This window comes from Vespula vulgaris, chromosome 1 (assembly GCF_905475345.1).
Source record: "Vespula vulgaris chromosome 1, iyVesVulg1.1, whole genome shotgun sequence".
Classification (NCBI taxonomy): Eukaryota; Metazoa; Arthropoda; class Insecta; order Hymenoptera; family Vespidae; genus Vespula; species Vespula vulgaris.
In genome coordinates this window covers 16,896,038-16,914,358 of record NC_066586.1, presented here as the reverse complement: position 1 = coordinate 16,914,358, position 18,321 = coordinate 16,896,038, and the positions used below count along the sequence as shown (strand labels likewise).

The 18,321-nt window shown below is 31.3% G+C and overlaps 2 protein-coding genes across 2 annotated transcripts; one reads left to right on the top strand and one right to left on the bottom strand.

Moving 5' to 3' along the window:
* The first annotated feature begins 127 nt into the window (after window positions 1-127).
* On the top strand, window positions 128-7,928 carry LOC127063279 (WD repeat-containing protein 48). The gene is made up of 12 exons (XM_050992836.1): window positions 128-457; window positions 1,392-1,608; window positions 1,697-1,909; window positions 1,975-2,270; window positions 2,349-2,534; window positions 2,635-2,952; window positions 3,077-3,179; window positions 3,258-3,423; window positions 3,502-3,693; window positions 3,805-4,051; window positions 4,122-4,246; window positions 4,325-7,928. Exons 1-11 carry the CDS (start codon window positions 410-412, stop codon window positions 4,182-4,184), a joined length of 2,049 nt encoding a protein of 682 aa, XP_050848793.1. The 5' UTR covers window positions 128-409; the 3' UTR covers window positions 4,185-4,246; window positions 4,325-7,928.
* Window positions 7,929-7,974: 46 nt separating this feature from the next.
* On the bottom strand, window positions 7,975-18,068 carry LOC127063362 (uncharacterized). Its single transcript, XM_050993081.1, has 6 exons — window positions 17,907-18,068; window positions 11,249-11,477; window positions 11,027-11,167; window positions 10,747-10,944; window positions 10,247-10,486; window positions 7,975-9,621 (listed from the first exon to the last, which is right to left on the bottom strand). Exons 2-6 carry the CDS (start codon window positions 11,474-11,476, stop codon window positions 9,406-9,408), a joined length of 1,023 nt encoding a protein of 340 aa, XP_050849038.1. The 5' UTR covers window position 11,477; window positions 17,907-18,068; the 3' UTR covers window positions 7,975-9,405.
* Between the last annotated feature and the right edge of the window lie 253 nt (window positions 18,069-18,321).

Genomic DNA, 18,321 nt, shown 5'->3' with positions numbered 1-18,321 from the left:
TTATCGACGCGATTTAAGCGCCATCTGACGTACTAGATAAACGATTAAAATCGTATGAGATTATTTACATTTTAGATTAACTTTTAGGGACCCTAGAGGTCGCCATTGGAAACGAAGAGGGAGTACGTACTATCACAGATTATTACTTGAATGGTGACAATCTAGGAATACCGACATACACGGCGTAATGCTCGACGGATTGTTTTCGCGTCCTTATACGAGCACGATTTTCGAGACAATCGTGCGAGGTTACAGTTACGCTCGACGATGATTCAACTAGCCGGTTTGTTTTACGGTTCGCGACGCGTCATCCCGCTTGAAATTCAGTAATCGTTTTCCGAATGTTTTCATCGTTAGCAACTTAAATTCTACACGGGGATAAGCGAAATAACATCGGCGGTATATAATAATGGCAGCCCATAAGACAGGCGGACAGAGTACACGTAAGAAGATACAGGTATGTATATTGTCTCGTCTATCTCTCTTCCCCATTTAGCTTCGTCTTTACATTCCATTATTATTTTTCATAAGTTTCTTACTCTTATTCGTTTTATCCTATTTCTTAGAACATCAAGTTTATGGGAATACTTTGTCAGTTGTGATTACTTTTTTACAAGAAATGGGGAAACAATTTAATCGTAAACTTTCGTTAGTTTCTAACGAAACATTGATTTTAAAGCATCATACGTCCTTTCTGAGTATATATCTATATCTATATATGTATATGATATATATATATATATATTTCCTCAACGACGATGTGTATACATGTTAGATATGATACACACGGTAACGTGTAAAGGTCAGCTACCTGTCGAGTTGTTTTTTGTTTCATTTATTCTCCTTTTTTTTTATTTTATTTTATTTTATTTTATTTTTTTTCCTTTTAAACCTATTACTTCGAAGTTGTTAGAACGAATTTTATGATCGATCTGATTATATACGAACGTTCCGATCGATATGAATAAAGTTTGAGTAATAAATCTTTTATTAACGTTACATTCGTGTAATGTTTATATCAAATGTTGACAACGTTGTTTACAGTAGCTCATAAGATGCTTTGGTTCAACTATCAAATTATAATCCATCGATCGCCATATTGCTTGTTTGCATGAAATATAAACGCACGGATTTTAAACGGCCGAAATATGGACGTTTATTTCCATAATTATAATTTTACGTTTCTACAGTAATAAATAATTTTATTAAATATTAAGATGTAATCGTTTTATCGAACGAAATTAATTAACCTATTAACGTAATTACCGAGTTTCCAATGTATAACTGTTTTGTTAACATAATCATTTACATTTTAATATTGGACATATGTATACTCGAGTAAAGAACGAGTTTGACAAAAATGATTTATTTTTCATTAATATTTGATGAAGGTATCCATGGTCATAAGGGATGAAGTAGAGAGAAGGCACAGAGCTGGCGTTAATTCTTTACAATATGATCCGATTTTACATAGACTTTATTCTGCGGGCAGAGATAGCATTATAAGAATATGGAATTGTAAGAATATGAACGAACCGTATATACAATCTATGGAACATCATACAGATTGGGTCAATGATATTGTTTTATGTTGTAGCGGAAAGACTCGTATGTATTTTCTTTTCTTTTGATATATTCGTATATCGTTTATAAAATATATATTATATTGATTCAAAATGAAAGTAATATTTTTTAGTTATATCTGCTAGCTCCGATACCACTGTCAAAGTTTGGAACGCGCATAAAGGATTTTGCATGTCAACATTAAGGACTCATAGGGACTATGTAAAAGCATTGGCGTATGCTAAAGACAGAGAACTAGTAGCTAGTGCAGGCTTAGACAAAACAATCTACCTCTGGGATGTAAATACGCTCACAGCTCTCACTGCGAGTAATAATACAGTGACGAGTAAGTGCGCTTTGCAAATTATAAATATTAGTACAGAGCTTGCTTAAAATATAGTGATGTTGTAGCATCAACTTTGTCTGGCAGCAAGGATTCGATATATAGCCTTGCTATGAATGTTACTGGAACAGCTATAGTAAGCGGAAGTACAGAAAAAGTTCTTAGAGTATGGGATCCGAGGTGTTGTACAAAACTTATGAAACTGCGTGGGCATACAGACAATATTAAAGCTTTAGTGCTCAATAGAGATGGCACAAAATGTTTATCGGCAAGTTCAGATGGCACAATTAAATTATGGTCACTCGGAGAACAGAGATGTTTGCAAACTTATAGAGTACATAATGAGGGTGTCTGGGCATTATTGGTAGTTATAATTTTATATCTTTTAATCAGATATCTATAAAGAAGTACTTCTATAATTGCTATAATTGTTTTCTCTTAGGCTACAGATACTTTTAGTCATGTAATATCAGGTGGTAGGGACAAAAGAGTCGTAATGACTGAATTAAGCCATCCTGAGAAATCTGTTGTTATATGCGAAGAAAAAGAGCCCATACTCAAAATGGCAATGACCCCTGATCAATCTAGTATTTGGGTTGCGACTAGTGAATCTACCATTAATAATTGGGTAATTAATTTATTTAATTTAAGTGATCTATAAAATAATTACAGTATTGTTAGTAGTAGATAATAAGTAATTAACAAGTGAAATTATTTAATTTTATTAGTCTATAAGCCAAAGGGATTGGCAAGATATTGGAGATTATTGTGATTCTGCCGGGGGAATGGCAGGAAATGTTGGTGTACCATTAAATACCGAACCGAGCCAGAGGATATTAGGAGCTCCTGCAATACGACACTGCCATATCCTAAATGATAGGAGATACGTTCTAACAAAAGATACAGATGAAAATGTAGCACTATACGACGTATTAAAAGCCTGTAAAGTGGAAGATTTAGGTCATGTAGATTTTGAACAGGAAATAAAAAAGAGAAATAAAATGGTTTATGTTCCAAATTGGTTTAATGTTGATCTCAAGACTGGGGTTTGTATTATTATTTATTTAGACAAGTACATATATGTACTGATTGATTTAATCATCAAAAAAGATATAAACAATTCTTATCCTTTTTTAAATTATTATTTATTTATTTTTTTTTTTTCCATAGATGTTGAGCATCCATTTAGGACAAGATGAAAATGATTGTTTTTCTGCATGGGTTTCTGCTAAAGAAGCTGGTCTTACAGATAATAAGGGTCAAGATCAAAAAGGTATTTTTCTTTTTTTTTTCATTTTGAAGAATATAGTATGTCATTGTATAAAAATTATATTATTACAATCCTTTATAGTAAATTATGGAAGTCTACTTTTACAAGCACTCCTTGAACACTGGTGGCGACCGATGAACGCAGATGATGATAATGAGGGAAATAGTAATGATGGAAATGGGTCGACGCACGACAGTGGTAGAAATTTGTATTTTTCTGTACCTGGTCATACACCTGTAATTTTCAGGTATGTAAGACTATTAAACACACTTCATTTTCCATTAAAAAATTAATAACATATTTATAAATTAATTATACATTTTAGTGAAGTTGGTGGTAGAACAATGTGTAGGTTACTAGTTCGAGATGCTGCAGGTGAAACAGAAAGTGTATTATTAAATGATACGGTACCATTATGGGTATCAAATATCGTAGCAAATAAAAATCTTCCACAATTCATCAAAATACCTTTTTATTTAACTCCACATGCAAGTTCTGGAGTGAAAAGTCTGAAAAAGTAACGTGAATTTTCTATGTGAAATTGCACTGATACACATACACTCAGACACGCATATATAAGATTTATCACTAATTCATTCATATTCATTCTTTTTTTTTTTTTTTAAAGGGATCGTTTAATTGCAAATGATTTTATACAAATTCGGAAGGTCGCAGAGCATATTTTTGATAAAGCACTTTGTGCAGGCAGTGATTCTGGTTTAGTAACTGGCGTTGGTAATTCCGTATCTGGAGGTTCTCCAGCAGGAGATAGAGCAAATACAGATTCTAACGCAGATTCCTCTTCATTAGCTGAGGAAAAAGTTGAAATTTTATGTAATGATCAAGTTTTAGACCCATCTATGGACTTAAGGACTGTAAGTTGAAAAAATAAAATATTCAATGAAATTAGAATTTTATTTTTAAAGTATCTTGATGTTATTATAGGTAAGACATTTTATTTGGAAAAGTTCAGCAGATTTAACACTTCATTATCGTCCTGTCAAATAGTTAATGCTGAATACATCAAATTATGGATCCCTGAAGTGTGCCTGGTTTTGTACTGTGGTTAAGTGAGTTGCACTGATAATTCTCTATTATAAAATAAAAAAATTCAATTTTGATTAATATAAAATAATATGTTCTTACAGAATAATGGAAAATACATGGGCTACTTGTAGAGTGCAAAATCATATACCAAGTTCACTTTATGAAATATTTAGCCTGTTTTCAATGGATGCTTCATAAAGCAATGAAAACAGAGGCACCTATGGAGTACATAAGATTGAATAAGTTTATAGGCAATAACACGTGGAAGTATTAACAGAAATTGTTGATTTTATATATATATATATACATATATATATATATATATATATGTATATATGTATATGTATAAATGGTCTATATCCTGTGGCTGAACTTATTCTTGTAAACAGGAGATGTAAAATTTAGTTGCAAATCATTTGCTTTCGGAATAGTATGCTTTTTGTACCTGGATATATTTAGAGAGTAAAATGCTTGTCAGAGTCAGCCAGTTAGTGTCTTCCCATTTGAAGTATATCACTATAAAAAATAATAGCAAAAGCACAGTGGAGATCAAGTGCATGGCCCAGGAAATCACTGCTTTCTATTGTTCCCTGATAATGATTTTAATACTAAATAATTTTAGTATCACTTTTTAGCAAAATTTAATATAATCGTTAATAAACATAAGAGGAGAGTAATATTTTATTTGAAAACCTTTAGTAAAATTTTTAGGTATTTATTAAAGGTATACAGAAAAAAAAAAAAAGAAAGAAAAAAATTACAAGAGCATGACAATTGTACTCCACACCTGCCTTCATATCTTACAGAATGATTAACATAGTAAGAAAAAAAGGAAATGTCAATTTACCTTTAATCAAATTATATTTGAACAGCCAAATCATACCAGTTCAATATTTCCTATGTGTAATATGGGAAGTGAACGAACTTATCTGTCTTCAAGATTGCAAGATCAAACTCTGTCTTATATGGGACTTCCAGTTTTAATTAAACTTTTAATAATAATAATCTGGCTCTCCTAAAGTGTATACATAATCTCATCTGTATGACATACGTGTTTGTTAATTAAGGGATATAAATGTTACAACAGAATTTGATCTTGTGGGGACTATTGTAACCGTTAAAATATATATATATATATATATATATATATATATATATATATATATAAATATTAAGGTACTATAATATAAACGAACTTCTCTTCACGAAAAAAAAGATTTTGCACGCATAACAAGAAATGTGCTATTATAATCAAATTGGTTTCTTAATACATAAATAGCCAAATGTATATACAATTTGGAAGCAGGGAAACTTCACTATAGTAGGGTATAATTTTATGCTGCTACTAAATTATCACTTGAATAGTAACAAATGCAATTTAATAGCGGAATAATTTTTTTTCGTGTAGAGTCGACAAAGAAAATTAGAGAAATAACTATCGCGAGAGAGGGGGTATATATGTACATTCCTAGTTATATTTAACCTGTTTTTATCTTTATATGTCAGCAATATGTATACAAGTACATTTCTTGCATAGACCTATATCTTCAATTTTATTGACACGTTATTCTTTCTAATTAGAGATTGTTCATATTATCACATTATTATCACATCATGCAGGAAAATTCAGATGTACCTAAAAAAGACTAGTACATAAGTAGTAGAAGATATATATTTCAGTGATGAACTGTTACACTGCTTCTCTTTAAAACAACATATCTTCGGTGGATTTGCAATATGTTATATATTTAGATTATATATCAGTTTTGCATTTATTAATACATAATTTCACAACATATTGCCTGAAAGCTTGGTTTCAGGGTGTATTTATGTACATGACATTACAAATAAGATCATTTAGTTCATTCATTGCTAAAGGTTGTCATCGTTTGAAAAAAAAAAAAAGAAATTAATTATTTATCATAGTTTACTAAACTTAAATTAAATAAGGGGTTTAAGAATAGAAATATGCATGCGAACCATTAGCAAAAAAATTTCCCGATCATATATATATATATATACATATATATATATACATGTACATTTGTGTGTGTATGTATATATATATAATTAAATGTAAGTACATAGGCTGAAATAAGATATTTCCATAATTGCCAGTTAATACACTTGCTTCTTGAGAATTTGATTTTATCTAAGGTTTCCTCTCTCTTACTCAGGGTGCCACTTCATTCAGTATACATATCTTAATGCCTAAGATCATTAAGAACGAGTATCACTTGATCATTGAACTTCTTTTTGATCATTGAACTTGAGCATTGAAAGCTTCTTTTATTTGTAATTTCTTTTTACTACAGATAATCCTTCCCTATCTTTTCTATTTTCAATAAACAAACAAAATGTTTTATTATTCGAATTAAGTATGTTACAATATTGTTGGATATATTCTTTCGTGTTGCAAACATATTTTGTGTCTCTCAGGAACTTATACCTTATATCCATTGATTAATTTTATATAGATAAAAAATATTGTGAGACCTTGAATTTCGAATTATAATTTTTCTACACATTTCTATCTTAACACACAGGGGTATACTGTAATTAAATGTCCATTGTCATAAAATCAAAATCGAGATTTGTAATTGTATATTATAGAAGGTAATGCAAACCCACCAGATATGGAAAGTTGTGACTGCGTTGTTTAAAAAAAAAAAGAAAAAAAGAATACAATTTAATAGTATATTAACATTCACAAACAATTAAGCATTTATTAATTATTTTTATATTTTATTACGATCATATTATTTGTTTTCAATCATGTATGTGGTAATAGTTAAGATATATATGCTTTCATTCTAATATTACACTTATATATAGATTGAACATAATAATAATTTATTAAAATTTTGAATTTTAGATCAATTTGTTTTGTGTTTAAGTGTATTTTATGGATTAATATTTTCTAATGCATTTTTCATGTTTTTGATATTTTATTTATTTTGTTTTCCTCACTTCATTATATTCTTAACATTTATTTGCGATCATTTAACACAATGCAAGTATTTTAGAATGAAGTTACTGTGTAGAGAAGATGTTATATATGTATATGTATATGTACACATACCACGTACGTATACATACATATATACATATATATATTTCATCTATGAAGAAACTATTATATATTAGTAAGCCTTCCTGATTAAAAAAGAAAAAAAAAATAAAACAAATGTATATTGTTTATTCATTCAAGGATGCAGTAGTAATATGAGATATCAAAACTCCTCTAATTGCAGTTCGAAAATATATGCATGGCTTAAAATCAAATTGATTAAGCCCTGAAAACACACTGTGTGCATAGTTTTTAAAAAGAGTTAGTAATGTTCATTATTCATAAAGAGAATGGTTATATAAAATAGTGCCAAATTTTATACTGAAAGCAGTGTTCCTTACAGATGCACAGATTCTTTTGCAAGGTACGGAATCAGAGTGTATTTACTCTTTCTATGTATATGATCATTCTGAAACGAGAAATTTTTAAACTCAGATATGCATGGTAGAAAGGGATGCTGTGTAGAAATTATGAAAATGTATAATTACGGAAACATTAGAATCATGTTTTTTCTTCTTTTCTTTTCCTTTTTTTTTTTCTTCAAACTACGAATGATACTGCCTCATTTAAAACATTAAACAACGTTCATATTCAAATGACACACATTGTATACATTATTATTATTGCTATATTATTATTATTATTATTATTATTATTATTATTATTATTATCATCATCATCATCAATCATTATCATTATCCATAGTAAACGAAACTAATGACGAAATGTACTTGCAATGATTAAATTGTACAGTATTAAAGATAATTGATAAAATTTAATTGTAAATTATACGATGAGACAGTATTGATCTTGTGCTTACAGAGGTTGTTATATTTTTGTCCATTTATCATATACTCTGTAATAATCGCGAAAATCATCATAGAAACTTATTTTGAAATAGTATTAATATGAGATTACCGAGAATGATATGTGAATAAGTTCATATACTGTGAAAGAAATAATGTTGATTTCTTCATAGGTATTGCCTACTTTGTATTAACGTGATATCACTTCGGCGTATATGTACACCATTATTAAAAACAATTAATATTTAAATAAAACATATAATTTAATACAGAATATGATGTTTACGTAATTTCGTATGTATTTTATGTTACAATTTATACACGTTACATCGCATAAAAGAAAGAGGAAACTTTCTCTTTAGTATATACTTTAATTTCATTCATGAAGAAATAAATTTCCCGGGGTTAAATTCGTTGTATATCTCGTCGCTGGACGGCTGTTATTTTATTCAAGAAAAAAAGGAAAAGGAAAACGAATACATAATACTAAAAATTTCATATATAAATATTGATAATTATCATCGTTGAAAAAATAACTCGATAATAATTTATTGATCTTCCCTTTGAAGTAATTGAATTAATTACATATTATACATATGAAATAAAAACAATCGTACGGACGATCTCGCTTTATTATCTAATTATTATCGCTTATTATTTACAATAAAAATAGTAATGATATAATAACAAAAAACGGCTTCAATGATCGAAAGTTAAAATGTTATAAAAATCTTTTTTTTCTTTTTTTTTTTTTCTTCTAAACGAGGAAGATCATTTTTTAATAATAATAATAATAATGGTAACGATAATAATGATAATAATAATAATAATAATAATAATAATAATAATAATATTTTTTACGTTCCATATTACACGATCATAGGCCAACGTGCGATATCAAAGAAAATCTTTGAAATTTTTATTCGCGAATGTAAAATGCAAAAACAAAGAAAGAAAGAAAAAGAAATACACAAACTATAGAGAGATATACGATATACATATGTTACTCTGAAAAATAATGGAATAAATATTGATTCTATCCTTATACTTCAACTTTCATGCCATTAACTACAGATAAATTGATGCCGTTAAACGATAGAACAGTGGGGTAATAAAATCGTTGTGATAAAAAATTTTATGAGAAATGAAATGACGACAATGGGACGAATATTATGATCTTGAAACGAATTAACATACGTTTCCGAGTATTTTTGAATTTGTCGATGAATTTAAGAAATGAATAAAAAGAAAAAAAGAAACATAAAAGAAAGAAAGAAAGAAAGAAAGAAAAAGAAATTCTCAGAGTTTACTCGTAGTCTTCTTCCGCAGGTCGAACTTGAGGGAATCTTCTGATTGCTTGATGCTGTTGTGGTTGCGGTCGTCTATGTTGAAGAGGAATATTCACTTCTTCGGGGCTATGAAAAACTTGATTCACCGGTAGACGAAATTGTGGAACTTGTATTTGTGGACGTGCCGACGAAGGAATGCTGTTTAACGCTGCTGATGATTGACCGACGAAAACCTGAACGGATTGGAAAGTTTAATAAACGAAAACAAGGATCCAACCTATCTACAACAAGATAAACTATCGCGAACATCACTCGTTATGTTTTCTATGGTGTTTATCTTCGAAGAGAGTGGAAGACACCGAAGAGAGTTGTTCATCGTTCGAGCTGGTTCAAGCTGAGTATGGTAAACGACGGTGTGGCATATATAGTTTACAAGAGTGCGATAGAAAATCATGAGAGTAAGCAAAATGTAGAACGAAGCAACAGACAATATAAAGAAGATCAAGAAGCTTGAAAATATAGAGGAAGAGAAAAAGAGAGAGAAATATATATATATATATATATACATACATAGAAAGAGAGAGAGAGAGAGAGAGAGATAGACAACATGCACAAAGAAATCCAATCTATATTTCAACTTCATAGATAACAATAATGAACAACAACATGCAAATAATGATGACGTTGATCGTGAACAGAGATCCTTTCATTCATCGATTTTCTTTTTTTTCCCGTGCTTTTCATTGGAGTCGTGTATATTCAGGCAACGTCACGAAAAACGGATCCAAATTGAAGTTGGACATCAGTGTGCTGGTATCACAGACTAAGGAGTCTTCAGAAATGATATGGTAAAGGTACCTGTTGCAGAGGACGTCGAACAGGTGCTGACGAAGGAGTGATCTGATAATCGCCTGCTTCCCTTTCATCGGTATATATATCCGCTGGATAATACCTCTCGCTATATCTCAAGGTCACGTTAGGTTTCGTTTCAGCTTCGGCTTGGTTCAATGGTTTGTAGAGATACTCGTTGACGAAATGATATTGCGAGCTCTTCTTGCAACTGATATCACCGCTCGGCGGCATGCAAATCAAATGAACCTAAAACATATCACCGTCAGTTAATGACCTTTGCTTGGTGAAAAGCGAAAGTAGTATAGTTAGCGATACTCCTTCATTTTAGATTTCCGTAGGAAGGAAATACGAGGTGCTTTACCCCGGAAGTTGTTCGAATAAATTGGCGCACAGCTGTGGTCTCAGCCAATTGGAATTTTGTAAGGTTTAAGAGCGCATACCGCGTTTATTACGATCTTGCTAGATCGTAAAGTGAAAATTGTTAGAGTCGCAGTCACGAGTCTTACCTGATGGAATGTGAATCCTTCTGGGCAGATCCACGAATGTTTCGCATTTTCATGACAATAGTGGAAGACCTCGCAATGCAAATCTTCGTCGGCATAATATCCAGTTTGTTTTCCAACACAGTCGAATTTGCTTTGAGGAAGAAGAAGCGTCAGACGATCTGGTTCCTCTTTCTCTTCCTCGATTTCTTCGGCATTGATCTTCAATAAAAATTATTATTCGATGGGATGTAATTGCGATGACAATTGTATCAACGATAAATAAATGTTATGATCTATGTACCGGGCCATTGGGACCAATCGGACCACCACCACCACCACCACCACCACGGAGAGGTCCACGTGGTGGACCACCTCCTACTCTTATACTCGACTGATAATCACGAGAACCATCCAGCGGAGACGACGTTGGTTTACGATACACCTAAAATACACAATGAAAAGAAAAATGATCAATGGCCGATACAACCGAACGATTCTCATCATTAAAAGAATCTCATATTACAGGTGGTTGATTGTTCGGATTTCTATAAAGTGGAGCAGACGATGGGGTAGGTGTTACAGCGTTATCTTCGTAACTGTTATCACGAAAACCTTGACCCCCACCTAACGCGGACGTATAAAGTGGCCCTAAAGTTGGCTTGCCAGAAAGAGTTACAGCTCTTGGTTCTAAATCATAAGGACCTTGCGCCACCGCTGTCGCAGCCACGAACAGCAGACAAACTCGATACATTCTGAAATAATCAATGAGAAAGTTCGAATTAGTGTCACGATTATAAACTTTTATGATGCATCCATAATAAATACGTTCGATCTCTTAACTCTCACATACATCCATATATATTATGAATATAGTTGAGTGAAAGTAACCTTGACCATCGAAGTTCTCTCAATTATACGAAATTACGATGGCTTATTAACGTCATTCGTACATTGTATTTGCAAGATTTCCGAGCTTATGTTCGTTAAAGCGAAAGTACAAGAGTAAAACTTTTAGAAAGCCAACGGGCGCGCTTTATTTCGGCCAATCGACGCTATCTAAACCACCACTTTCTATCATCTCTTTTTACATCTTTTTCTTTTTTTTTTCTCCCCTCTCTCTTTTTATCCTTCTTTCCTTTTCATTCTTCTCTACTTTTCTCTCTTCATTCATGATCCTTTTACATGTCAATGAACGAACGTTTTCTCCGTTTATGGAAATAAACTGGAAAGCTAAATGCAAAAAGATAAAAAGAAAAAAAAAACACATTAGAGTTCGTTTGTTTTAGGCGAAGAGAAAACATACTTGTCTCGCGTGAGGGATCGTTTAAGATGGATCGTAAAAATGTAAATATATATAAGTAAGTACGAATATTTTCGAGAGAAAACAAATCAGCGATATGTTTGTTAAATAAAAATCAATCGATTTGAATAGAGAAACATACAAGACACAGTTTGTATGGGAAAATGATGGGAATATTGTCTCTGAATATTGTTCAATCGAATGAGTTTCTATTTGAACTCTCACGTGAGTTTACTTTCGATCAAGATTGTAAATGTACCGATACGAATATCTTCGAGAGAAACAAATCAAATGGTCTTATTATTAAACAAAAATCAATCAATTTGAGCGTGTGAAAAGATGAATTTGTATGGAGAAACAATGGGAATATTGTCACGTTCGATTGAAAAAGTTTGTGTTTCAACTCTCACGTGAGTGAGTTTTTTTTCGATGATCCGACAGTTAACTATAGCCTATTACTCATTTTACTAGCTCATTTATGGTTTGCATGGCAAGCTGCTACGTGGAAAGCGTGTTACCACTTTCTAAGCGTGCAAAACTCGGACAAGTGCTTGATTTCACGATTCGTTAAAGATTCTTTATGTGAGACGAAACTCATTCGATCGAATGAATCTTTCCGATTTGACCGATCTATATATATATATATATATTTTTTTTTTTATTTATTTTAAATTACATTTGAAATGAATCATTCGATGATTAGATGTGATGATGATAATAAATAGAATATCATTTATTTTCGATCTAATTGATACTGAAAAGAAACTTGGTTTTATCATTTTCCATTCATCCTTCAACATCAACAACAATATTAATGTTTAGAAAAACATACGTTTCAACTCGTTATTTTCTTTTAAACTTTCTATCTATTCGTCTTAGCTATTCCACTAAACTTCCCTTTGTTATCTCTTCTAATATTCTTTTCATATTGTATTTAGATCATGATAATAATGATAATGATAATGATGACCATGATAAATTGAATAAAAATCGTTCTTAGTTCGACAAGATCGATGTAATCGTTAATTAATTAGACTCGTGTTAGTCTAATCAGGATGCTTGTATCCTATCCGTCTTAGTCTAATCACGAAACTCATTCGATCGAATGAATCCTTCCGATTTGATCGATTTATTTATTTTTTTCTCTTGTCTTTTTTTTTGTTTTAATTACTTCACATTACGTCAGTACCATCACGATAATAATGACGATGAACCGATCATAATAATTCTTAGTTCAAGAAGATTGATCTAATCGTTAATTAATTAGACTCGTGTTAGCCTAATCAGGATGCTTGTATCCTCTCCGTGCACCTGTTCTCGATAGAATTGAAAGTGCAACCTAAAAGCTATGAGTCGTTACATAAGATTCTTTCTCCGTACGTAGGATGGAAAAGGTCAAGAGTCAAATATTTTTATCATTTTTCGTTTAATAATAAATGCGTTCTTACGTAAACCAATTCCTCAAGTAGGTCCAAGTTAATAACGTTATAAAGAAATTAACGAGAAATCGTTGATGTATCCAATCAATTTATGAGAGAGTATACATATACATATTCTTTATAGGTATACTTACTTTCCAAGTAATTTCTCGCGATTACTATAATTTATCCGTGACTTTGACGATCGATGGTCACGATTTTCTCTTTTATATTTGATCGATATATTTAAGATGACCGATCGAATTTTCTTCAGAAAATCGGATGAAAAACGATAGAAATTTTTTATGATTTTGACAATTAGTTATAAGATGGTCACGATATTTTTATTAATGTATGATTTAGATGATCGATTGGCCGAGTTTCTACCGAAAAATTAAAAAAGAAACGATCGAAACTTTTGACGATTGTGACGATCGATGTTAAAACGATCACGATTTTTCGATAGGATTAGGATGATCGATCGAATTGTTTTAGAAAAATTATTGAAATTTTTGACGATTACAACGATAGGTGTTAGAATAATCGTAATTTTTTCGTTTATGTTTTATCGGAATGATGAAAATTTTTAATTTTAATTGGCTCTGTCCTGGTTGCGTTTGAAACATTATAAAGGTGGTGGTTCTGGTTGAAGTTGATCGTTAAGAGTGGTTGGTGGTTCGAGACTCGAGTGAAAGTGAGAGGGGACTGCGTATAAAAATCAGCTCGACAAAGAGAAAAAAAGAAGGAGAAAGAAACAAACGTGTTTGTATCGGATATCTCGAAGTCGACTTATTCGTTGTGTATGTGTATGTGTGTGTAAAAGGATCGATCGTGAAAGATATCGAAGGTACGTTCGTAACGCTTGGAAAGGACATCGACTTTTCGGTTCTACTCCGAATGTCACATGGAATTCGATCGTTCCGACATGATTCCATTTCTTTTTATCTTATTTTCTTTCATTCTTTCTTTCTTCTTTTCATTCTTTTACTCCAATTTCTCCAATTTCGTACATCCGTCAGGAAAGAAAAATCGTTCGCACATTTGTCACTCTTCTCTTTGAATTTAATTTTGTCACTATTCGATGAATCCACGTTTATTCGTTTCAGTTAGATAAAGAATACGAATAAAATTTAAATGAAATTCGATATAAGTTTTAATCTTTAATATATCGATAACTGTAATGAAAGAATAAATGAATATTGTTGTGTAAAAGGTTTAATTCGTATCTATAAAGTGATTGGGATAAAAAAAAAAGTAGATGAAAATTATTTAATACAATTATAATTAGTAAATTATATAAATATAATGAAGGGATAGATGTTAATTATTTTGTAAAGGTTTGATTACTAGTTAAATCACTATAATAAATCGAATAGACGAAAATTATTGAGTAGAAGTTTAATTCGAGGCCAGACGATTATATAACGAAGGGATTGTTGAAAATTTATTTAATACAAGTTTGATTTAAAGTCAGATAATTATAGTAAAAGAGATAGATGAAATTTATTGATTGTGTTTGAAAATGTAACGATCGATGCAAGATTTTGTTCGCGGTTCGATTATCTATTATTTGTTTCTTTTCCCTTCTTTTTTTTTTCTTAAATTCAAATAATTCTATACGCTCTATTTGCTCTTCTAATTGATTTTTTAAGAATGAAGGAAAATCATAGATTCGATCGTGCATATTACATAAATAACTCGTGCGAAAGCACAAAATATTCGCATGAACGCGATCAAGCGCGAGATGTAGAAAGAAAAAAAAAGAAAAAAAAAAGAGAGAGAGAAAGAAAGAGAGAAAAGAAAGAAACGAAATAAACCGATTACGATAAAGACAGCGTGTTCGAAGTTATCTCGTAGAAAGTTTTCCGAGCCAATACATTATTAGTTCAATATATATATATATATATATATATATATATATATATATATGTATGTATATATTGAACTAGTTTTCGATCGACGAAAATTCTGGTTTACAGATAAATATCTGAATGTAGATATAGACTTCCTTAACGAAAGATTCCACGTATATATAATACATAACAGACGCGTATACTTCTATTGAAACAATAATTATCATTTATTTATTTATTTATCCATTTTTGTACTTTCATTTTTTATTCATTACGTTAGAGTACCGACAGCTGATCTTATCTGTAATTAATATTCCATCATTAACGCGAATACTATTCAAAGTGAAATAGATTTAAATATTTCCTTCCGTTTGATATAATACGTCGAGATTTCTCCGATAGCAATGAGACAGATCGTTGAAACTTTCAAATCGATGAAGAATAGAATCGATCGTCTTAAAAAAAAAAAAAGAGAAAGAAAGAAAGAAAAAGAAAACGAAACAAATCAAAAAAAGAAAGAAAGAACTCTTCCTGTTTTTACATAATCGCAACAAAATAAATATCTGATATTACGTGCTCGTGCTACGTAAATCGCAAATTGAAATTTTTCATCTGATCGAGTCGAATAGAATCGAGTTAAATTAATCCGGAATCTTTATCGAGATCCGAAATGCAATGTGATAGACATTTCTCCAATTGCGTATAGTCTCATTCCTGTGGCTTGTTAGAGAATAAAGCGTAGAATTGCGTAAGTCGATCGTAATGCGATGAAGTATCGTACGGGTCAAGTATCACTGTCACTTGGAACGTGATTAGAATACTTGAGTGTTCATATATTTGATACATCTTTCCCATTAAATTAGCCCTGATTCATTTTATTTTGAAGATTTAACGTACGAGCCAATAATTACGAAAGTAAATATATCCTGCTTTTTTAATTCTTTATAAAATATAAAGTTCTCGATTTCTTTTTTTTTTAATTTAAATCACTTCCGTAATCATTCATATATCAATTAATTAATTAATTAATTATTGAAATTAATAAAAGACGCAAAACGTACTAATACTTTTTAAATATTCTCTTCCTTCTTTTCCTTTCGTTCTTTTTTATTTTCTTATTTTTTAATTTATTCATATCTAAGCGACCAATCGCACGTCCAATTGTAAATGTAAGAAAAATTGTGATAAAAAACGATAACGTTAGAAATTCCATTCGGAACGAAAATAGGCGGGGTATATAAAGTACGCCGGCTTCTTTTTAAAACGTTCGCCGGTCGAAGAAAGCAATTGCATAATATAAAAAGAGATAGTTGTCCCGCAAGTATAAATGCGGAGAACGCGGCTGTATAATATAACCCGCGTGCAGGCACACGTAACCGGCCAACCACTCGACTGGTTCTGGACACGCTCTTAAGGAAATCTGGAGCACACTTTATTGCTATAGCGACATTTTTTTTCAGACGTTCGCAATTCTACGTGAATTCTCTCGCGATAGGAACATAGAAATGATATAGAAAAATTTTTATCTAGATAGAAATATCAATTTATATTTTTTGACGAGACAATTCATATTTTTCTCACACACAGAAACAGAGAGAGAGAGAGAGAGAGAGAGAGAGAGAGAGACAGATCGATATTGTTAAAAAGAAACTTTCTATTCGATTTATCAATAAAAACAAGAGTAAAAATAACAGAGGAAAAAAAGTATTAAAAAATATGGCAAAAGTTGTAGCAGTAACAGTAGTAGTAGTAGTAGTAGTAGTGGTAGTAGTAGTAATAATTTGATTTTAATCGTGATAAAAAAGAAAAACAAAAAATTGAAGAAAGAAGGAGAAAGAGAGTACTGATCGAAGTCGTAGATTTAATATCTTCGATAGGAGAAATTACTCGAGATGTCAAAGTTTATGATATATGTATACTGCAAGTAAATCTCTCGATTTATCACCCAGCTCGATCCACGACTGCAAATTCATTCCTGATTCGCAATCTTAAGGGCGACCGGTTTTCACACGGAGATTTCCGAGTGGCACGTGTCATAACTCCTGGCACACCGTGCGTGACCAAACTAATTTTATACATTTTCCAACGCCGACAAAAAGGTATCGTTCATTTCATGATACACGAACCAGTTTAATTAAGTGTTACAATCGTGTCGGACATTGCCCTGATAATCGTACCTCTTTCTTTGTCTCTCTCTATGCGTGTAAGTAATCACGTGTCATTCGCGATATTAAAATTTCGTTTTTATATTTTTCATGTTTTTCATTTCTCTTTGAGAAAAGAAACAACGTTCATATGCAATCAATGATAAGAAGTATCCATTAATTTACTGAGTTCACAAAGTGCATATTTAGAACACCGTAAATTTCACACTTTCATGAAAATGGTATCAATATATATTTTAGAAAAATGATTGAGATTGAACGATAAGAAGACACTTCACTGTTCCTTGGATCGTAATCGCACGAATTCGGAGAAACTGGAAAATAGGAAAGATTTGTCTTTCTATTTTTTGTTTCTTTTTGTTGCATCGCCATGTTATTTTTATATCCTATGAGGAAAAAAAGAAAAGAAGAGAAAGAATAACTAAAATTTTAGAACCTCACTTACCTGTCGAGAACACGAAGGTAGAGAGGAAGAATTAACAACGAGCACGTACACCGGATTGACAACACACACGAGCTTTTATCATGGGCGGTCGGCTCGTCATTCTCTTATATAGTGCGACCCGCTGAAAGTTGCCTCCACCAGGTATAAACTCTGGATCCTCTATCAGAGTGGGGAGAAGAGAGATACTCTAACAACAGTATTCTCCTATCCATCGATTCACACGACTTTGATCCATGGATCGTAAATCCTGAAACAAAAATCTGAACAAAATTAGTAGTCTATTATTGTACGATCCTTCTAAAGGATAAAAGAACGAGGATCGAGAGAATTTCTACGTGAACAAAATATTTCATCTATTTTATGAGTCTTTTGTATGCTAATGAAAAAAAAATGATTTCTTTTAATCGTGGATGCA